The sequence below is a fragment of the Mchenga conophoros genome, linkage group LG8 (assembly GCF_057382185.1).
Source record: "Mchenga conophoros isolate Kocher_MC1m ecotype Shallow Benthic linkage group LG8, M_conophoros_male_GT1.1, whole genome shotgun sequence".
In the NCBI taxonomy this organism is placed as follows: domain Eukaryota; kingdom Metazoa; phylum Chordata; class Actinopteri; order Cichliformes; family Cichlidae; genus Mchenga; species Mchenga conophoros.
Window position 1 is genome coordinate 13,200,718 of NC_140533.1, and position 21,577 is coordinate 13,222,294.

Genomic DNA, 21,577 nt, shown 5'->3' on the forward strand with positions numbered 1-21,577 from the left:
AGTCTGTGCATTTGTTTAATGGTTTGAGGCCGTGTGCCGATTTGTACAGTGGACAGTTGTATGTGGAATAAAAGTAGCAAATAGTACAGAGGTGTATCTCATGGGGCGATCGTGGCTCAAGAGTTGGGAGTTCGCCTTGTAATCGGAAGGTTGCCGGTTCGAGCCCCGGCTTGGACAGTCTCGGTCGTTGTGTCCTTGGGCAAGACACTTCACCCGTTGCCGCCTGGTGGTGGTCAGAGGGCCCGGTGGTGCCAGTGTCCGGCAGCCTCGCCTCTGTCAGTGCGCCCCAGGGTGGCTGTGGCTACATTGTAGCTTGCCATCACCAGTGTGTGAATGGGTGGATGACAGGTTGTGTAAAGCGCTTTGGGGTCCTTAGGGACTAGAAAAGCGCTATACAAATACAGGCCATTTACCATTTACTGTTGCACGTCATCTGTGTCCTCATGTTTAGCCTGCCGCGGCCGTTGGTTGGAGGAGCCGCAATAGTTTGGAAAGGAAGGAAGCAGTAAGGTCAGTTTCCATTCTGGGTTTTCAGCATTAATAAAGAAACCTGCAACAAGGTGAGTAATGTTTGAGGTCCAAAAGAAATCAACACAGAGAAATTTTTACAGTGCTTTTCTACTCTACCTGAACATTCAAAGCGCTCTATACAGGTTGCCTCATTCACACCTGTTCATAGAAGCCCTTTTTCTGTGCTTTCTACCTAACATTCACACACATTCATACTCTGATGAATGCATCAGAGAGTGACTTGGGGTTAATGTCTTGCCCAAGGACAGTTAGCATGCACTCTGGAGCAGCCAGGGATCGACCCAAAAACCATCTGATTAGTAGATGACCTGCTCCACCTCCTGAGCCACAGCCACCCCTTTCAGAGGTAAAGAATGATTTAGAAAGTAAGTACAGTAATTTTTTGAGGTGATTTGATTTAAAAAAAAATCATTTTTGCTTCTAATTACATAATTAAGGTGTAATTACATCTTCCAACAAATTGATACATAAACGTATCATTTATCTACTAAAAATACATAGGAGCTGGCGTCATGTTGTGGAAGCTGCCATCTTGCCCCACCATCATACACTGGCTGAGATGGGCATCGCTGCGCCGCCTTTTCATGTTTTATGTAAGTGGATTTATACATTACTTTGAATTTAAAGATGTCAAATAGCTCTTTCACACTACATATGACTATTTCACATTTTTACATGTATATTTTGGTGATCTCTTTCTCAGTATGTTTTTCTTCTTATGGAAATAAGCTAATTTTAAACCAGTTAATGTTAGGCTCCAGTGTCCTAAGAAATCACACCTTTCCCCTGATAAACAAATTGATTGGATTCTCACATTGTGTGGGAATTGATTATCAATTACAACTTCAATGAGCCACTTCAAAGAAAGTTTCACCCGCGTGGGCAGCAACAGAAAGTCCAGATGTGGAAACAGAAGGTTTCCACATTAAAATATCGATATTTGAATCATTTTGGGGTAAATTGTAGTTTTTCATTAACAGGAACACAGTGGAAAGAAACTATCATTCAGATTGTCTACATTGGAAAGAACTACTCCCTCTTCCGCCTTTTATAGTCATGTGTGAAATACGGCTGTATAAATGTGTGGCAGCCTGTGGCGTGCGCACTCACAACAATGGCTGAGCGTAACTGGAGTCATGTGCGCACGTATTTTACATCCACAAACAGCCCAGACGTGGTTTGCGATACATGTGGCAAGAAAGTGAGGTGTTGTGGCAACACCACTAACCTTGTCAAACACCTCAAAGTAAATCATATCACAGAATATGACGAGCTTATGTTGAGGCAAACTGAAGAGGAGGAGAAGGACGGGTGCTGCTAGGGTGAGACAGACGTCTCTCAGGGAGTCCTTTAGTGCTGCAGGCAGGCAAGGTGTTCACATAGTGCACAACTTCAGGTTTTTGATTTCTATATGATGAATTCTGCATTATTAAGTGATAAGAACAAGTAATCTGATATCCTGTAATGATTATGACGCTATAATTTGAGATACAATAAAAGAGTAAAGTTTTTGTACAAAGTATCGGAGCAGTATCGTCGATACCACCCTGAATTTTACTTGGTATGGGATCGGAAAGGAAATCAGTGGTATCACACATCACTAGTGATCAAATGTCAGGCCAAGCTGGAACTGATTCCTGTCTTCTGTAACTTCTACAACACTGTCCAATAGAGACACATGAATGAACTGCAGCGTCATTAAAAACACTGATGATCTTTATTTAAAAATGTAATACATTTACATCTGAATAAACTTTTAGGCATTACGCTGACGGAGGGATGGATGGACCATGAATGCTTTCTCATCCTTCTTGTCATGCACCATGGAAGTGTCTGAGGGGCTTTTCCACTTGGAATGGGGATACTGTGTCCACACTTCAGAGGTGGAGTTTCCAGCATCTCACCTGGGCCTCATCTGCAAACAATCAGCAGGAGGGCTTCTTAAACCAGCGCTGCCTGCTACTCCTCGCCAGTTTGTTCTGCCATCTCCAGTGGTAACTAGGCTTCCCCTCTGCTCCAGTTCTGGCGTGCTCCTTCCCTGTGTTTAACCTTGTTTTCCCTGTGTTTAGGTCTCCTCTGCCAACGTACTCATCCTACCCTCAAACTCCCTTACCCGTCCAGCAACTTCTTCTCCCTCTGTTGCAGAATTCCCGTTGGATTGTTCCCATCAGGAGCCAGGTGTTCAGTCTCTCGATAGCTTTTCCTCTGGTTCCTGCTGTCTGCTGACACTCCTAGCTCGAGCCACGTTCTCCATTCCCTCTCTAAAGTCTCATAAATAGTTTAACCATGTGCATTGAATCTGCATTTGGGTCTAAGCTTTCTATGCAGGGAAGAAATCATCACAGTGACATCTATTTAATTTTCAATTCAATTTTATTTAAAGAGCGCCAAATGACAGCAACAGTCACCTGAAGGCGCTTTATATTGTAAGATATACTTACAAAGAAAACCCCAACAATCATATGACCCCCTATGAGCAAGCACTTTGGCGACAGTGGGAAGGAAAAACTCCCTTTTAACAGGAAGAAACCTCCAGCAGAACCAGGCTCAGGGAGGGGCGGCCATCTGCTGCGACCGGTTGGGGAGGGGCAAGGAAAATAGTATAAAGACATGGAACAGAGACAGAGGTTAATAACAAGTACCATTCAGTGCAGAGAGGTCTATTAAACATAGTGGGTGAAGAAGAAACACCCAGTGCATCATGGGAATCCCCCGGCAGCCTAATGCTGGGCATACACTGTGCGATTTTTGGCCCATTTTGAGCCGATTTTTCAGTCGTGCGATCGTTTTGGGGATCGTCCCGAGTTTGGCCTTGATCAAACTTCTCACCCCTGCGAGTCAATCCTACAGTTTGATCAGGAGCCGAATAACGCGACTGAAAAATCGCAGCACAGTGTATGCCCAGCTTATTGCAGCATAGAGGATTCAGGATCACCTGAGTAGGCCATCAGATTACTGAAAGGATACTGAAAAAACCCGTCGAAGTAGTCTTAGTCTTCATTGCTGCTGGTCGACTCAATTGAACACCTCTGAAGTTTGCACACAGGCAAGTATTCCTCTTCTTGCTCAAAATCCTCTCGGGAACGCTTCCTCGAGCCTCCAGTTTCGTGTTCAAGCTCTTCGTGCGCATCTTCAAATACTTCAGAGTCATCATCGCTCCATCTCATTCTTTTGTTTGCTCCTAAATCTTCTTCATCCCTCTCTCTAGACCTCTTCCTGGAAACACCTGGCTGAGGGTCCTCTTCTGGGATGTACTGGCGAACATCCATGCGGCCTTCAAATGCCTCCTCATTTTCAATGCCACCAACATTGAAAATGATCACAACCACAGCATCCCCGTGCTGTTCATCGTTGTCACCATTGGCATTATTGTCCCTCACATGAATATTTTGAACATCGTCGTCGTCGTCATCGTCATCGTCATCGTTGCCGTCGCCGTCGCCGCCGTCATTGTCGTCATCGTTGTCGTCATCGTCGTTGTCGTTGTCGTCGTCGTCGTCATCGTCGTTGTCGTCGTCGTCGTCGTCGTCGTCATCGTCGTCATCGTCATCGTCGTCATCGTCGTCATCGTCATCGTCATCGTCATCGTCTTCGTCCCCGTAAAGGTAATTGTCATATTGTGCCAGTACTGAAGCTATTAGCTCATCTAGATAGCAACAATATTCATGGAGAGCGCGATACAGTCTGTTCAGGAAGCCATTAGCAGGTTCCTGATCTCCATTTGCCAACATTCGTGGGTTAACCTGTTGGCCTGCAAGATCATTAAATCTTTTAATTAACATCCATAACTATCTGCTGAAAATCTGTTTTTCATCAATTTCAAGACTGAGTACATGTGCTTACCGTTTTGGTTATTTTGTGGTCCGTCTCCACTTGCACTCATTTTGACTACAAGGAACACAAAACAACAATGATCACTAAACCTCAACCCAGAATGTTCAGAGAATTTGCTTTTTTTGTGATGACTTTAGGCTGCGTCCAAACGTACACGGCTATGTTTGAAAACGGACAATTTTCCTTTTTCGTTTAAAAAAAAATAATCCAGTCCACATGTGCAGTTTTGAAAAAATATCTCCTTCCACATCTAAACACTAAAAACAAAGTGAAACGCTGTCAAGAACACGCCAAATCTTAACCGTGTAGAAATGTTGGCCAATCAGAAGTCTAGAAGCCTGGGTGGGAAAACCTCATAAAACCTTACGTACTTCTGAGAAGTTTTTGTCTTTTTCTGGAAAAGCAGCTAATTTTGTGTTACTTTCACGTGCCTTCATCGTTTCAAATGTTAATAACTAAAGACAGACTCACAACTTTGGAATGGACTAAATGCATACAGCATACATAAATGTCATTTTTTAAAATTACATTTCTTCCAAACCGACGTCAGGATTTGGGTTGGGAGAGCGTCTGTGTTGAATGTAGAATCCACGTCTGATGTAAGCGTGTAAAAACTGCAGATACTAAGATTAACAGACACAGTATGTTGTCTACATCTGCCATTGTAGAAATTGATCTCATGTAAACAATAACGTGGCCACAGCGTGACTTCAACAGCGGCGCACACTTTTGACATTGCCTGAGTAAATGTCCGTTTTCCTCGTCCACACCTGAACACAAAAACGTCCTTTTTAAAAATCTCACCTTTCAGTGACTCAATCTGCTGTTTAGGTGTGGACGAAAGGCCCAAATGCAGAGACAAAGCTGCGCTTTCAAAAATAGCCGTGTACATGTGCACGTAGGCTCAGTTTCTCAGAAATTCTAATAGTTTGTTTGAGAACAAAACTTACGTCTTCTCTATTTTCCTAAATGAACAAAATAATCTGAGAAATAATCGTGTTAAAAAGAGCTTCTGTCACTCTAAGATATGATTAAGAACATTTTCTAATTTATGTATCATTTGTCAAATATTACATCAGCTGACAAATAGTTAAGTCTTCATTTGTTTTCCTGAATAATAGATCCACATCATCCTCTCTATGATGGAAAATATAGTCTAGTCTTGCACAATGTAAAGTACATAAATACTGTCCTGGCAAGCAGGGAAATCAGGCTTTATATATTTAAGTAAATGATCTTGAGTTTATAAACTGAAATTTGAGCTTACTTTAGTTCTTGGTAGATTACACAGCAGTTAATCCTCAGGGAAACGTCCAAATGTCACTAAATAGTGGTCTGCTTTCATTCGGTTGCAGTGTCTCTTCAGTTTTGTGTTCATATGCTGATGTTTTCATTCAAACATGCTTAAATGCTGTGATGTCACTTTAGCAGCAAAGACTGCGGAATGTGCAGAGATTCTTTTGACATCAAGTTGTTTGCTCAGATTTTGATATCTTTTAAATGGAGACAAAACAAAACGCTATGGCAACAAAACAACAAGCTGTTTCCAGTGCTTAATATTTAACATGTCTTTGTTATAAATTTTATTTGTACAAATCTGTGATGTTGATGTGCACAACGTGGGATTTAGACCTCGGAGGGTTAATCAACAAATCACGAAAAATTAGGTTTAAATTTCTGTTCATGACGGTGCAGATTTCTGACATTTTGTGTACTTGAAGCATTTAACAATTTGATTGTTTTCTAATAAAAACTGTGTGAAACTCAAGTTAGAACTGTGTTTGTAAATGAACCGTCCCATGTTGTGTAGCTTTCTGGATTTTATACTTATTGGGCTACATATTAATTTACTATACAGGCTATACAGTAGATAAAATCTAAACTCACATGTTTTATGTAACTAAAGTGTTTAATCATGTGGGCTACAGACAGTAATCAAGTTATGGACTATATTGATATGAAAAACATGCATACTTAGTGCATTTGAATCATTTTAACCATATGTAACCACCTGCATGTCATGGTCCTGGGACTTCTACCTGGTTTTTTGTGTGTCTTGTATTGTTGTTGTTTGATGTCAGCTTTAGGGTCCCTCGGTTGTTCTGTTAAGATGTTGCTTATTTGATTTCCCCTCGTGACTTTACCCCCTGTGTGCCCCCTCTGTGTATCTGCCAGCCCCCATGCCTCGTTTCTCCTCCTTGTGTTTTATTCCATGTTTTCCCAGCCCGCTATGTCTGTGTTCTCTTCCAATCTGGTCTGCGTCTCTGTGTGCTTCCTGTTTTACTTTGATAGTCTCCCGTCAGTGTTGTGTTACTCCTGCCGTGTCTCGTTATGATTATCAGTGTCGCCTGTGTTCCCCGTGTGCTCCCACTTCCCTCGTTAACCCTCTGTGTATTTGTGTCCACGTCTCCTACATTACCTACATAATAGAGCTATAATAAATGTTTGTTTGGGGTTTTTTTAAGTACAGAAATCAGCTGCTAAAATAATTGTTTTGACTTTTTGGGAATGCTTTACGGTCTGTTCTGTAGGAACGCTGAATTAATATATTGACTGTCTGGCCCCTTCTGGCTATTTAATAGTTGCTGAAGGAGATTTTGTTCATCCCCAGCTAATCTCATCCATATTTATATAAAATCTAGCATACTCCACACCACACAAAGTCAGAAGCCAGTTAAAATCTGTATGTGGTACCTGAGGCGGTGCTGCACTGACCAGTTGTTTCTGGCTATTTGCTGGTTCAGCCTGCCTATCACTGCAACTCTTGGCTCTTATTGGTCAGGCTGGTGTGTGTGTGTGTGTGTGTGTGTGTGTGTGTGCGTATTGTAAAGACTTGATTCCCACAGTCCAAGTCAGGGTTTTAAAATGCGTTGCTGTCTCCATCCAGCATCAAAGCTGCATTGAAATTTCCTTCAATGAAATTTTGGCTCAAAGAAAAACAGTGTTGTTACTGTCAATCTCCAGTTAAAATAAAAGTGTAATTAAACCAAACGAAAGTAATGTACTAATGCTGGTCAAGACATTACCTGTAGCTGAGTGACATTTCCTCCAATTTCTGTTGGTGTCTGCAGTTTCCACTGGGGCTTAGTGTCACCTCTACTGCTACCCGACTGCACCACCATCCTCCACATTGCTATGCGTCCATTGGTGGTGCCAGCTGCTAGGATTTCTGAGTGTTGCAGAATTTTTAAAAAAGCAACGAGTTTTGTTTTTTTTAACCTATGCATTTGGAAACATTCAGGAATATGGTGATGGGAAAGAAAAAGGTGGTTTCCATGAAGTCTCCCTCTCGCATCCACCTTCCATACTGCCAAAGCTCCAGACTGTCAATAACAATAATAACAGTAATAGTTAACAGTTAATTTGCCTAGCACTTTCAAAACAGTTACAAAGTGTGTTAAAGAACACAATAAAATCTTAGTTAAAAACACAAAAGAAAAGTTCAAAGAGTTAAAACACGAAACGGTTTGTTTTCTTTTTGCATTGAGCCAGGCTGCACAGACAGCTAAGAGTGTCTGATGTGCAGAATGCAGGCAGTGACTTGGTTCATAAAAAGTGACCAAATCTGTAACAAGGCTTGTACCCATGTATCGTATACCCAAAAGGTTGTGAGGAGGAGAATGATGATTTATTTCTTTGAATTTGTTATAAGTCTGGCAGCTGAGATTTAAATGAGCTGGAGGTGAAAGATGGACTTCTGGCTGAGATCCCAGTAGAAGGAATTACAATTATTCAAACACAATGAGATAAAAGGATTTAATGGGTGTGATAAATGTGGTTGCACTCACCTGTTCACGGCACCTGATGTTAATGAGCAGAAAGGTAGGGTGAGCATGAGGCGAAACCTTCTGTTGACTGCAGCTTGAGCGCAGCTTGAATCATTTTGATGCATCTTTTGGTTTATGTATACTTCTGCACTAAGTTATGCAATAGGCCAATGTTGAAATTTGGCATAGTAAATGGTGCAGTTATTTGTGCAGTCTGTGCATTTGTTTAATGGTTTGAGCCCGTGTGCCGATTTGTACAGTGGACAGTTGTATGTGGAATAAAAGTAGCAAATAGTACAGAGGTGTATCTCATGGGGCGATCGTGGCTCAAGAGTTGGGAGTTCGCCTTGTAATCGGAAGGTTGCCGGTTCGAGCCCCGGCTTGGACAGTCTCGGTCGTTGTGTCCTTGGGCAAGACACTTCACCCGTTGCCGCCTGGTGGTGGTCAGAGGGCCCGGTGGTGCCAGTGTCCGGCAGCCTCGCCTCTGTCAGTGCGCCCCAGGGTGGCTGTGGCTACATTGTAGCTTGCCATCACCAGTGTGTGAATGTGTGTGTGAATGGGTGGATGACAGGTTGTGTAAAGCGCTTTGGGGTCCTTAGGGACTAGAAAAGCGCTATACAAATACAGGCCATTTACCATTTACTGTTGCACGTCATCTGTGTCCTCATGTTTAGCCTGCCGCGGCCGTTGGTTGGAGGAGCCGCAATAGTTTGGAAAGGAAGGAAGCAGTAAGGTCAGTTTCCATTCTGGGTTTTCAGCATTAATAAAGAAACCTGCAACAAGGTGAGTAATGTTTGAGGTCCAAAAGAAATCAACACAGAGAAATTTTTACAGTGCTTTTCTACTCTACCTGAACATTCAAAGCGCTCTATACAGGTTGCCTCATTCACACCTGTTCATAGAAGCCCTTTTTCTGTGCTTTCTACCTAACATTCACACACATTCATACTCTGATGAATGCATCAGAGAGTGACTTGGGGTTAATGTCTTGCCCAAGGACAGTTAGCATGCAGTCTGGAGCAGCCAGGGATCGACCCAAAAACCATCTGATTAGTAGATGACCTGCTCCACCTCCTGAGCCACAGCCACCCCTTTCAGAGGTAAAGAATGATTTAGAAAGTAAGTACAGTAATTTTTTGAGGTGATTTGATTAAAAAAAATCATTTTTGCTTCTAATTACATAATTAAGGTGTAATTACATCTTCCAACAAATTGATACATAAACGTATCATTTATCTACTAAAAATACATAGGAGCTGGCGTCATGTTGTGGAAGCTGCCATCTTGCCCCACCATCATACACTGGCTGAGATGGGCATCGCTGCGCCGCCTTTTCATGTTTTATGTAAGTGGATTTATACATTACTTTGAATTTAAAGATGTCAAATAGCTCTTTCACACTACATATGACTATTTCACATTTGTACATGTATATTTTGGTGATCTCTTTCTCAGTATGTTTTTCTTCTTATGGAAATAAGCTAATTTTAAACCAGTTAATGTTAGGCTCCAGTGTCCTAAGAAATCACACCTTTCCCCTGATAAACAAATTGATTGGATTCTCACATTGTGTGGGAATTGATTATCAATTACAACTTCAATGAGCCACTTCAAAGAAAGTTTCACCCGCGTGGGCAGCAACAGAAAGTCCAGATGTGGAAACAGAAGGTTTCCACATTAAAATATCGATATTTGAATCATTTTGGGGTAAATTGTAGTTTTTCATTAACAGGAACACAGTGGAAAGAAACTATCATTCAGATTGTCTACATTGGAAAGAACTACTCCCTCTTCCGCCTTTTATAGTCATGTGTGAAATACGGCTGTATAAATGTGTGGCAGCCTGTGGCGTGCGCACTCACAACAATGGCTGAGCGTAACTGGAGTCATGTGCGCACGTATTTTACATCCACAAACAGCCCAGACGTGGTTTGCGATACATGTGGCAAGAAAGTGAGGTGTTGTGGCAACACCACTAACCTTGTCAAACACCTCAAAGTAAATCATATCACAGAATATGACGAGCTTATGTTGAGGCAAACTGAAGAGGAGGAGAAGGACGGGTGCTGCTAGGGTGAGACAGACGTCTCTCAGGGAGTCCTTTAGTGCTGCAGGCAGGCAAGGTGTTCACATAGTGCACAACTTCAGGTTTTTGATTTCTATATGATGAATTCTGCATTATTAAGTGATAAGAACAAGTAATCTGATGTCCTGTAATGATTATGACGCTATAATTTGAGATACAATAAAAGAGTAAAGTTTTTGTACAAAGTATCGGAGCAGTATCGTCGATACCACCCTGAATTTTACTTGGTATGGGATCGGAAAGGAAATCAGTGGTATCACACATCACTAGTGATCAAATGTCAGGCCAAGCTGGAACTGATTCCTGTCTTCTGTAACTTCTACAACACTGTCCAATAGAGACACATGAATGAAATGCAGCGTCATTAAAAACACTGATGATCTTTATTTAAAAATGTAATACATTTACATCTGAATAAACTTTTAGGCATTACGCTGACGGAGGGATGGATGGACCATGAATGCTTTCTCATCCTTCTTGTCATGCACCATGGAAGTGTCTGAGGGGCTTTTCCACTTGGAATGGGGATACTGTGTCCACACTTCAGAGGTGGAGTTTCCAGCATCTCACCTGGGCCTCATCTGCAAACAATCAGCAGGAGGGCTTCTTAAACCAGCGCTGCCTGCTACTCCTCGCCAGTTTGTTCTGCCATCTCCAGTGGTAACTAGGCTTCCCCTCTGCTCCAGTTCTGGCGTGCTCCTTCCCTGTGTTTAACCTTGTTTTCCCTGTGTTTAGGTCTCCTCTGCCAACGTACTCATCCTACCCTCAAACTCCCTTACCCGTCCAGCAACTTCTTCTCCCTCTGTTGCAGAATTCCCGTTGGATTGTTCCCATCAGGAGCCAGGTGTTCAGTCTCTCGATAGCTTTTCCTCTGGTTCCTGCTGTCTGCTGACACTCCTAGCTCGAGCCATGTTCTCCATTCCCTCTCTTTAAACAAAGTCTTATAAATAGTTTAACCATGTGCATTGAATCTGCATTTGGGTCTAAGCTTTCTATGCAGGGAAGAAATCATCACAGTGACATCTATTTAATTTTCAATTCAATTTTATTTAAAGAGCGCCAAATGACAGCAACAGTCACCTGAAGGCGCTTTATATTGTAAGATATACTTACAAAGAAAACCCCAACAATCATATGACCCCCTATGAGCAAGCACTTTGGCGACAGTGGGAAGGAAAAACTCCCTTTTAACAGGAAGAAACCTCCAGCAGAACCAGGCTCAGGGAGGGGCGGCCATCTGCTGCGACCGGTTGGGGAGGGGCAAGGAAAATAGTATAAAGACATGGAACAGAGACAGAGGTTAATAACAAGTACCATTCAGTGCAGAGAGGTCTATTAAACATAGTGGGTGAAGAAGAAACACCCAGTGCATCATGGGAATCCCCCGGCAGCCTAATGCTGGGCATACACTGTGCGATTTTTGGCCCATTTTGAGCCGATTTTTCAGTCGTGCGATCGTTTTGGGGATCGTCCCGAGTTTGGCCTTGATCAAACTTCTCACCCCTGCGAGTCAATCCTACAGTTTGATCAGGAGCCGAATAACGCGACTGAAAAATCGCAGCACAGTGTATGCCCAGCTTATTGCAGCATAGAGGATTCAGGATCACCTGAGTAGGCCATCAGATTACTGAAAGGATACTGAAAAAACCCGTCGAAGTAGTCTTAGTCTTCATTGCTGCTGGTCGACTCAATTGAACACCTCTGAAGTTTGCACACAGGCAAGTATTCCTCTTCTTGCTCAAAATCCTCTCGGGAACGCTTCCTCGAGCCTCCAGTTTCGTGTTCAAGCTCTTCGTGCGCATCTTCAAATACTTCAGAGTCATCATCGCTCCATCTCATTCTTTTGTTTGCTCCTAAATCTTCTTCATCCCTCTCTCTAGACCTCTTCCTGGAAACACCTGGCTGAGGGTCCTCTTCTGGGATGTACTGGCGAACATCCATGCGGCCTTCAAATGCCTCCTCATTTTCAATGCCACCAACATTGAAAATGATCACAACCACAGCATCCCCGTGCTGTTCATCGTTGTCACCATTGGCATTATTGTCCCTCACATGAATATTTTGAACATCGTCGTCATCGTCATCGTTGCCGTCGCCGTCGCCGCCGTCATTGTCGTCATCGTTGTCGTCATCGTCGTTGTCGTTGTCGTCGTCGTCGTCATCGTCGTTGTCGTCGTCGTCGTCGTCGTCATCGTCGTCATCGTCGTCGTCGTCATCGTCATCGTCGTCGTCGTCATCGTCATCGTCTTCGTCCCCGTAAAGGTAATTGTCATATTGTGCCAGTACTGAAGCTATTAGCTCATCTAGATAGCAACAATATTCATGGAGAGCGCGATACAGTCTGTTCAGGAAGCCATTAGCAGGTTCCTGATCTCCATTTGCCAACATTCGTGGGTTAACCTGTTGGCCTGCAAGATCATTAAATCTTTTAATTAACATCCATAACTATCTGCTGAAAATCTGTTTTTCATCAATTTCAAGACTGAGTACATGTGCTTACCGTTTTGGTTATTTTGTGGTCCGTCTCCACTTGCACTCATTTTGACTACAAGGAACACAAAACAACAATGATCACTAAACCTCAACCCAGAATGTTCAGAGAATTTGCTTTTTTTGTGATGACTTTAGGCTGCGTCCAAACGTACACGGCTATGTTTGAAAACGGACAATTTTCCTTTTTCGTTTAAAAAAAAAAAATAATCCAGTCCACATGTGCAGTTTTGAAAAAATATCTCCTTCCACATCTAAACACTAAAAACAAAGTGAAACGCTGTCAAGAACACGCCAAATCTTAACCGTGTAGAAATGTTGGCCAATCAGAAGTCTAGAAGCCTGGGTGGGAAAACCTCATAAAACCTTACGTACTTCTGAGAAGTTTTTGTCTTTTTCTGGAAAAGCAGCTAATTTTGTGTTACTTTCACGTGCCTTCATCATTTCAAATGTTAATAACTAAAGACAGACTCACAACTTTGGAATGGACTAAATGCATACAGCATACATAAATGTCATTTTTTTAAATTACATTTCTTCCAAACCGACGTCAGGATTTGGGTTGGGAGAGCGTCTGTGTTGAATGTAGAATCCACGTCTGATGTAAGCGTGTAAAAACTGCAGATACTAAGATTAACAGACACAGTATGTTGTCTACATCTGCCATTGTAGAAATTGATCTCACGTAAACAATAACGTGGCCACAGCGTGACTTCAACAGCGGCGCACACTTTTGACATTGCCTGAGTAAATGTCCGTTTTCCTCGTCCACACCTAAACACAAAAACGTCCTTTTTAAAAATCTCACCTTTCAGTGACTCAATCTGCTGTTTAGGTGTGGACGAAAGGCCCAAATGCAGAGACAAAGCTGCGCTTTCAAAAATAGCCGTGTACATGTGCACGTAGGCTCAGTTTCTCAGAAATTCTAATAGTTTGTTTGAGAACAAAACTTACGTCTTCTCTATTTTCCTAAATGAACAAAATAATCTGAGAAATAATCGTGTTAAAAAGAGCTTCTGTCACTCTAAGATATGATTAAGAACATTTTCTAATTTATGTATCATTTGTCAAATATTACATCAGCTGACAAATAGTTAAGTCTTCATTTGTTTTCCTGAATAATAGATCCACATCATCCTCTCTATGATGGAAAATATAGTCTAGTCTTGCACAATGTAAAGTACATAAATACTGTCCTGGCAAGCAGGGAAATCAGGCTTTATATATTTAAGTAAATGATCTTGAGTTTATAAACTGAAATTTGAGCTTACTTTAGTTCTTGGTAGATTACACAGCAGTTAATCCTCAGGGAAACGTCCAAATGTCACTAAATAGTGGTCTGCTTTCATTCGGTTGCAGTGTCTCTTCAGTTTTGTGTTCATATGCTGATGTTTTCATTCAAACATGTTTAAATGCTGTGATGTCACTTTAGCAGCAAAGACTGCGGAATGTGCAGAGATTCTTTTGACATCAAGTTGTTTGCTCAGATTTTGATATCTTTTAAATGGAGACAAAACAAAACGCTATGGCAACAAAACAACAAGCTGTTTCCAGTGCTTAATATTTAACATGTCTTTGTTATAAATTTTATTTGTACAAATCTGTGATGTTGATGTGCACAACGTGGGATTTAGACCTCGGAGGGTTAATCAACAAATCACGAAAAATTAGGTTTAAATTTCTGTTCATGACGGTGCAGATTTCTGACATTTTGTGTACTTGAAGCATTTAACAATTTGATTGTTTTCTAATAAAAACTGTGTGAAACTCAAGTTAGAACTGTGTTTGTAAATGAACCGTCCCATGTTGTGTAGCTTTCTGGATTTTATACTTATTGGGCTACATATTAATTTACTATACAGGCTATACAGTAGATAAAATCTAAACTCACATGTTTTATGTAACTAAAGTGTTTAATCATGTGGGCTACAGACAGTAATCAAGTTATGGACTATATTGATATGAAAAACATGCATACTTAGTGCATTTGAATCATTTTAACCATATGTAACCACCTGCATGTCATGGTCCTGGGACTTCTACCTGGTTTTTTGTGTGTCTTGTATTGTTGTTGTTTGATGTCAGCTTTAGGGTCCCTCGGTTGTTCTGTTAAGATGTTGCTTATTTGATTTCCCCTCGTGACTTTACCCCCTGTGTGCCCCCTCTGTGTATCTGCCAGCCCCCATGCCTCGTTTCTCCTCCTTGTGTTTTATTCCATGTTTTCCCAGCCCGCTATGTCTGTGTTCTCTTCCAATCTGGTCTGCGTCTCTGTGTGCTTCCTGTTTTACTTTGATAGTCTCCCGTCAGTGTTGTGTTACTCCTGCCGTGTCTCGTTATGATTATCAGTGTCGCCTGTGTTCCCCGTGTGCTCCCACTTCCCTCGTTAACCCTCTGTGTATTTGTGTCCACGTCTCCTACATTACCTACATAATAGAGCTATAATAAATGTTTGTTTGGGGTTTTTTTAAGTACAGAAATCAGCTGCTAAAATAATTGTTTTGACTTTTTGGGAATGCTTTACGGTCTGTTCTGTAGGAACGCTGAATTAATATATTGACTGTCTGGCCCCTTCTGGCTATTTAATAGTTGCTGAAGGAGATTTTGTTCATCCCCAGCTAATCTCATCCATATTTATATAAAATCTAGCATACTCCACACCACACAAAGTCAGAAGCCAGTTAAAATCTGTATGTGGTACCTGAGGCGGTGCTGCACTGACCAGTTGTTTCTGGCTATTTGCTGGTTCAGCCTGCCTATCACTGCAACTCTTGGCTCTTATTGGTCAGGCTGGTGTGTGTGTGTGTGTGTGTGTGTGTGTGTGTGTGCGTATTGTAAAGACTTGATTCCCACAGTCCAAGTCAGGGTTTTAAAATGCGTTGCTGTCTCCATCCAGCATCAAAGCTGCATTGAAATTTCCTTCAATGAAATTTTGGCTCAAAGAAAAACAGTGTTGTTACTGTCAATCTCCAGTTAAAATAAAAGTGTAATTAAACCAAACGAAAGTAATGTACTAATGCTGGTCAAGACATTACCTGTAGCTGAGTGACATTTCCTCCAATTTCTGTTGGTGTCTGCAGTTTCCACTGGGGCTTAGTGTCTACTGCTACCCGACTGCACCACCATCCTCCACATTGCTATGCGTCCATTGGTGGTGCCAGCTGCTAGGATTTCTGAGTGTTGCAGAATTTTTAAAAAAGCAACGAGTTTTGTTTTTTTTAACCTATGCATTTGGAAACATTCAGGAATATGGTGATGGGAAAGAAAAAGGTGGTTTCCATGAAGTCTCCCTCTCGCATCCACCTTCCATACTGCCAAAGCTCCAGACTGTCAATAACAATAATAACAGTAATAGTTAACAGTTAATTTGCCTAGCACTTTCAAAACAGTTACAAAGTGTGTTAAAGAACACAATAAAATCTTAGTTAAAAACACAAAAGAAAAGTTCAAAGAGTTAAAACACGAAACGGTTTGTTTTCTTTTTGCATTGAGCCAGGCTGCACAGACAGCTAAGAGTGTCTGATGTGCAGAATGCAGGCAGTGACTTGGTTCATAAAAAGTGACCAAATCTGTAACAAGGCTTGTACCCATGTATCGTATACCCAAAAGGTTGTGAGGAGGAGAATGATGATTTATTTCTTTGAATTTGTTATAAGTCTGGCAGCTGAGATTTAAATGAGCTGGAGGTGAAAGATGGACTTCTGGCTGAGATCCCAGTAGAAGGAATTACAATTATTCAAACACAATGAGATAAAAGGATTTAATGGGTGTGATAAATGTGGTTGCACTCACCTGTTCACGGCACCTGATGTTAATGAGCAGAAAGGTAGGGTGAGCATGAGGCGAAACCTTCTGTTGACTGCAGCTTGAGCGCAGCTTGAATCATTTTGATGCATCTTTTGGTTTATGTATACTTCTGCACTAAGTTATGCAATAGGCCAATGTTGAAATTTGGCATAGTAAATGGTGCAGTTATTTGTGCAGTCTGTGCATTTGTTTAATGGTTTGAGCCCGTGTGCCGATTTGTACAGTGGACAGTTGTATGTGGAATAAAAGTAGCAAATAGTACAGAGGTGTATCTCATGGGGCGATCGTGGCTCAAGAGTTGGGAGTTCGCCTTGTAATCGGAAGGTTGCCGGTTCGAGCCCCGGCTTGGACAGTCTCGGTCGTTGTGTCCTTGGGCAAGACACTTCACCCGTTGCCGCCTGGTGGTGGTCAGAGGGCCCGGTGGTGCCAGTGTCCGGCAGCCTCGCCTCTGTCAGTGCGCCCCAGGGTGGCTGTGGCTACATTGTAGCTTGCCATCACCAGTGTGTGAATGTGTGTGTGAATGGGTGGATGACAGGTTGTGTAAAGCGCTTTGGGGTCCTTAGGGACTAGAAAAGCGCTATACAAATACAGGCCATTTACCATTTACTGTTGCACGTCATCTGTGTCCTCATGTTTAGCCTGCCGCGGCCGTTGGTTGGAGGAGCCGCAATAGTTTGGAAAGGAAGGAAGCAGTAAGGTCAGTTTCCATTCTGGGTTTTCAGCATTAATAAAGAAACCTGCAACAAGGTGAGTAATGTTTGAGGTCCAAAAGAAATCAACACAGAGAAATTTTTACAGTGCTTTTCTACTCTACCTGAACATTCAAAGCGCTCTATACAGGTTGCCTCATTCACACCTGTTCATAGAAGCCCTTTTTCTGTGCTTTCTACCTAACATTCACACACATTCATACTCTGATGAATGCATCAGAGAGTGACTTGGGGTTAATGTCTTGCCCAAGGACAGTTAGCATGCAGTCTGGAGCAGCCAGGGATCGACCCAAAAACCATCTGATTAGTAGATGACCTGCTCCACCTCCTGAGCCACAGCCACCCCTTTCAGAGGTAAAGAATGATTTAGAAAGTAAGTACAGTAATTTTTTGAGGTGATTTGATTTAAAAAAAATCATTTTTGCTTCTAATTACATAATTAAGGTGTAATTACATCTTCCAACAAATTGATACATAAACGTATCATTTATCTACTAAAAATACATAGGAGCTGGCGTCATGTTGTGGAAGCTGCCATCTTGCCCCACCATCATACACTGGCTGAGATGGGCATCGCTGCGCCGCCTTTTCATGTTTTATGTAAGTGGATTTATACATTACTTTGAATTTAAAGATGTCAAATAGCTCTTTCACACTACATATGACTATTTCACATTTGTACATGTATATTTTGGTGATCTCTTTCTCAGTATGTTTTTCTTCTTATGGAAATAAGCTAATTTTAAACCAGTTAATGTTAGGCTCCAGTGTCCTAAGAAATCACACCTTTCCCCTGATAAACAAATTGATTGGATTCTCACATTGTGTGGGAATTGATTATCAATTACAACTTCAATGAGCCACTTCAAAGAAAGTTTCACCCGCGTGGGCAGCAACAGAAAGTCCAGATGTGGAAACAGAAGGTTTCCACATTAAAATATCGATATTTGAATCATTTTGGGGTAAATTGTAGTTTTTCATTAACAGGAACACAGTGGAAAGAAACTATCATTCAGATTGTCTACATTGGAAAGAACTACTCCCTCTTCCGCCTTTTATAGTCATGTGTGAAATACGGCTGTATAAATGTGTGGCAGCCTGTGGCGTGCGCACTCACAACAATGGCTGAGCGTAACTGGAGTCATGTGCGCACGTATTTTACATCCACAAACAGCCCAGACGTGGTTTGCGATACATGTGGCAAGAAAGTGAGGTGTTGTGGCAACACCACTAACCTTGTCAAACACCTCAAAGTAAATCATATCACAGAATATGACGAGCTTATGTTGAGGCAAACTGAAGAGGAGGAGAAGGACGGGTGCTGCTAGGGTGAGACAGACGTCTCTCAGGGAGTCCTTTAGTGCTGCAGGCAGGCAAGGTGTTCACATAGTGCACAACTTCAGGTTTTTGATTTCTATATGATGAATTCTGCATTATTAAGTGATAAGAACAAGTAATCTGATGTCCTGTAATGATTATGACGCTATAATTTGAGATACAATAAAAGAGTAAAGTTTTTGTACAAAGTATCGGAGCAGTATCGTCGATACCACCCTGAATTTTACGTGGTATGGGATCGGAAAGGAAATCAGTGGTATCACACATCACTAGTGATCAAATGTCAGGCCAAGCTGGAACTGATTCCTGTCTTCTGTAACTTCTACAACACTGTCCAATAGAGACACGTGAATGAAATGCAGCGTCATTAAAAACACTGATGATCTTTATTTAAAAATGTAATACATTTACATCTGAATAAACTTTTAGGCATTACGCTGACGGACGGATGGATGGACCATGAATGCTTTCTCATCCTTCTTGTCATGCACCATGGAAGTGTCTGAGGGGCTTTTCCACTTGGAATGGGGATACTGTGTCCGCACTTCAGAGGTGGAGTTTCCAGCATCTCACCTGGGCCTCATCTGCAAACAATCAGCAGGAGGGCTTCTTAAACCAGCGCTGCCTGCTACTCCTCGCCAGTTTGTTCTGCCATCTCCAGTGGTAACTAGGCTTAACCGGTTGGGGAGGGGCAAGGAAAATAGTATAAAGACATGGAACAGAGACAGAGGTTAATAACAAGTACCATTCAGTGCAGAGAGGTCTATTAAACATAGTGGGTGAAGAAGAAACACCCAGTGCATCATGGGAATCCCCCGGCAGCCTAATGCTGGGCATACACTGTGCGATTTTTGGCCCATTTTGAGCCGATTTTTCAGTCGTGCGATCGTTTTGGGGATCGTCCCGAGTTTGGCCTTGATCAAACTTCTCACCCCTGCGAGTCAATCCTACAGTTTGATCAGGAGCCGAATAACGCGACTGAAAAATCGCAGCACAGTGTATGCCCAGCTTATTGCAGCATAGAGGATTCAGGATCACCTGAGTAGGCCATCAGATTACTGAAAGGATACTGAAAAAACCCGTCGAAGTAGTCTTAGTCTTCATTGCTGCTGGTCGACTCAATTGAACACCTCTGAAGTTTGCACACAGGCAAGTATTGCTTTTCTTCCTCAAAATCCTCTCGGGAACGCTTCCTCGAGCCTCCAATTTCATGATCAAGCTCTTCGTGCGCATCTTCAAATACTTCAGAGTCATCATCGCTCCATCTCATTCTTTTGTTTGGTCCTAAATCTTCTTCATCCCTCTCTCTAGACCTCTTCCTGGAAACACCTGGCTGAGGGTCCTCTTCTGGGATGTACTGGCGAACATCCATGCGGCCTTCAAATGCCTCCTCATTTTCAATGCCACCAACATTGAAAATGATCACAACCACAGCATTGTGATCCCCGTGCTGTTCATCGTTGTCACCGTTGTCCCTCACATGAATATTTTGAACATCGTCGTCGTCGTCGTCATCATCGTCATCATCTTCGTCCCCGTAAAGGTAATTGTCATATTGTGCCAGTACTGAAGCTATTAGCTCATCTAGATAGCAACAATAATCACGGAGAGCGAGATACAGATCGTTCAGGAAGCCATTAGCAGGTTCCTGATCTCCATTTGCCAACATTTGTGGGTTAACCTGTTGGCCTGCAAGATCATTAAATCTTTTAATTAACATCCATAACTACACTGAACAAAAATATAAACGCAACACTTTTGTTTTTGCTCCCATTCCCCATGGGATGGACGTAGAGACCTAAAATTCATTCCAGATACACAATATAACCATCCCTCCCAAACAGTGGTCACAAATCAGTCCAAATGTGTGGTAGTGGGCACATCTGCTATATTGAGATAATCCATCCCACCTCACAGGTGTGGCCACATCAGGATGCTGATCTGACATCATGAGTAGTGCACAGGTGTACCTCAGACTGCCCACAACAAAAGGCCACCCTGGAATGTGCAGTTTTTTGCACTATTGGGGGTCTGGGGACCCAGAACCGGTCAGTATCTGGTGTGACCACCATTTGCCTCATGCAGTGCAACACATCGTCGCATGGAGTCTATCAGATTGTCAATTGTGGCCTGTGGAATGTTGGTCCACTCCACTTCAATGGCTGTGCGAGGTTGTTGGATATTCGTGGGAACTGGTACATGCTGTCGTATACGCCGGTCAAGCACATCCCGAACATGCTCAATGGGTGACATGTCTGGTGAGTATGCTGGCCATGCAAGAACTGGGACATTCTCAGCTGCCATCTGCCCTGAACAATGTGAACCATGATTCATCCGTGAAGCGCACACCTCTCCAACGTGCCAGACGCCATCGAATGTGAGCATTTGCCCACACAAGTCTGTTACGGCGACGAGCTGGAGTCAGGTCAAGACCCCGATGAGGACGACGGGCATGCAGTTGAGCGTCCCTGAGACGGTTTCTGACAGTTTGTGCAGAAATTGTTTGGTTGTGCAAACCAATTGTTCCAGCAGCTGTCTGGGTGGCTGGTCTCAGACGATCTTGGAGGTGAACCTGCTGGATGTGGAGGTCCTGGGCTGGTGTGGTTACACGAGGTCTGCGGTTGTGAGGCCGGTTGGATGTGCTGCCATGTTCTCTGAAACGCCTGTGGAGACGGCTTATGGTTGAGAAATGAACATTCAATGCACGGGCGACAGATCTGGTTGACATTCCTGCTGTCAGCATGCCAATTGCACGCTCCCTCATTGCTTGTGGCATCTGTGGCATTTTGCTGTGAGTCAAAACTGCACATTCCAGGGTGGCCTTTTGTTGTGGGCAGTCTGAGGTACACCTGTGCACTACTCATGATGTCAGATCAGCATCCTGATGTGGCACACCTGTGAGGTGGGATGGATTATCTCAATATAGCAGATGTGCCCACTACCACACATTTGGACTGATTTGTGACCACTGTTTGGGAGGGATGGTTATATTGTGTATCTGGAATGAATTTTAGGTC

At 42.6% G+C, this 21,577-nt stretch overlaps 3 protein-coding genes and 3 long non-coding RNA genes across 9 annotated transcripts; 3 read left to right on the forward strand and 3 right to left on the reverse strand.

Moving 5' to 3' along the window:
- Positions 1-795: 795 nt before the first annotated feature.
- On the forward strand, positions 796-2,954 carry LOC146568315 (uncharacterized). 3 transcript variants are annotated; one of them, XR_014893609.1, is made up of 4 exons: positions 798-896; positions 1,033-1,124; positions 2,292-2,525; positions 2,601-2,954. It is a non-coding gene; the product is annotated as an uncharacterized LOC146568315 (long non-coding RNA). The 3 variants fall into 3 exon arrangements; XR_014893610.1 differs by having other exon boundaries at positions 796-877; positions 2,292-2,954; XR_014893608.1 differs by having other exon boundaries at positions 2,292-2,954.
- LOC146568316 (uncharacterized) lies at positions 2,886-5,778 on the reverse strand. The gene is made up of 3 exons (XM_085284293.1): positions 5,633-5,778; positions 4,375-4,419; positions 2,886-4,282 (listed from the first exon to the last, which is right to left on the reverse strand). The coding sequence occupies exons 2-3, from the start codon at positions 4,412-4,414 to the stop codon at positions 3,522-3,524; spliced, it is 801 nt and encodes a 266-aa protein (XP_085140419.1). The 5' UTR covers positions 4,415-4,419; positions 5,633-5,778; the 3' UTR covers positions 2,886-3,521.
- Positions 5,779-8,789: 3,011 nt separating this feature from the next.
- Positions 8,790-11,121, forward strand: LOC146568317 (uncharacterized). Of its 2 annotated transcripts, XR_014893611.1 has the most exons (5): positions 8,790-8,915; positions 9,130-9,251; positions 9,386-9,477; positions 10,645-10,878; positions 10,954-11,121. It is a non-coding gene; the product is annotated as an uncharacterized LOC146568317 (long non-coding RNA). The 2 variants fall into 2 exon arrangements; XR_014893612.1 differs by having other exon boundaries at positions 9,130-9,232; positions 10,645-11,121.
- A 123-nt stretch (positions 11,122-11,244) lies between these two features.
- Positions 11,245-14,126, reverse strand: LOC146568318 (uncharacterized). Its single transcript, XM_085284294.1, has 3 exons — positions 13,980-14,126; positions 12,719-12,763; positions 11,245-12,626 (listed from the first exon to the last, which is right to left on the reverse strand). Exons 2-3 carry the CDS (start codon positions 12,756-12,758, stop codon positions 11,881-11,883), a joined length of 786 nt encoding a protein of 261 aa, XP_085140420.1. The 5' UTR covers positions 12,759-12,763; positions 13,980-14,126; the 3' UTR covers positions 11,245-11,880.
- Positions 14,127-17,133: 3,007 nt separating this feature from the next.
- LOC146568319 (uncharacterized) lies at positions 17,134-17,809 on the forward strand. The gene is made up of 3 exons (XR_014893514.1): positions 17,134-17,259; positions 17,474-17,595; positions 17,731-17,809. It is a non-coding gene; the product is annotated as an uncharacterized LOC146568319 (long non-coding RNA).
- A 1,168-nt stretch (positions 17,810-18,977) lies between these two features.
- On the reverse strand, positions 18,978-21,409 carry LOC146568320 (uncharacterized). Its single transcript, XM_085284298.1, has one exon. It carries the CDS (start codon positions 20,278-20,280, stop codon positions 19,654-19,656), a length of 627 nt encoding a protein of 208 aa, XP_085140424.1. The 5' UTR covers positions 20,281-21,409; the 3' UTR covers positions 18,978-19,653.
- Positions 21,410-21,577: the final 168 nt, after the last annotated feature.

Excerpts from the sequence above, each read along its gene's own strand:
- LOC146568318 (XM_085284294.1), bottom strand. The coding sequence starts at position 12,758 with ATGAGTGCAAGTGGAGACGGACCACAAAATAACCAAAACG. Across the intron at positions 12,627-12,718 it reads ACCACAAAATAACCAAAACG|GCCAACAGGTTAACCCACGA; the intron begins GTAAGCACATGT and ends ATGATCTTGCAG.
- LOC146568320 (XM_085284298.1), bottom strand. The coding sequence starts at position 20,280 with ATGTTAATTAAAAGATTTAATGATCTTGCAGGCCAACAGGTTAACCCA.
- LOC146568316 (XM_085284293.1), bottom strand. The coding sequence starts at position 4,414 with ATGAGTGCAAGTGGAGACGGACCACAAAATAACCAAAACG. Across the intron at positions 4,283-4,374 it reads ACCACAAAATAACCAAAACG|GCCAACAGGTTAACCCACGA; the intron begins GTAAGCACATGT and ends ATGATCTTGCAG.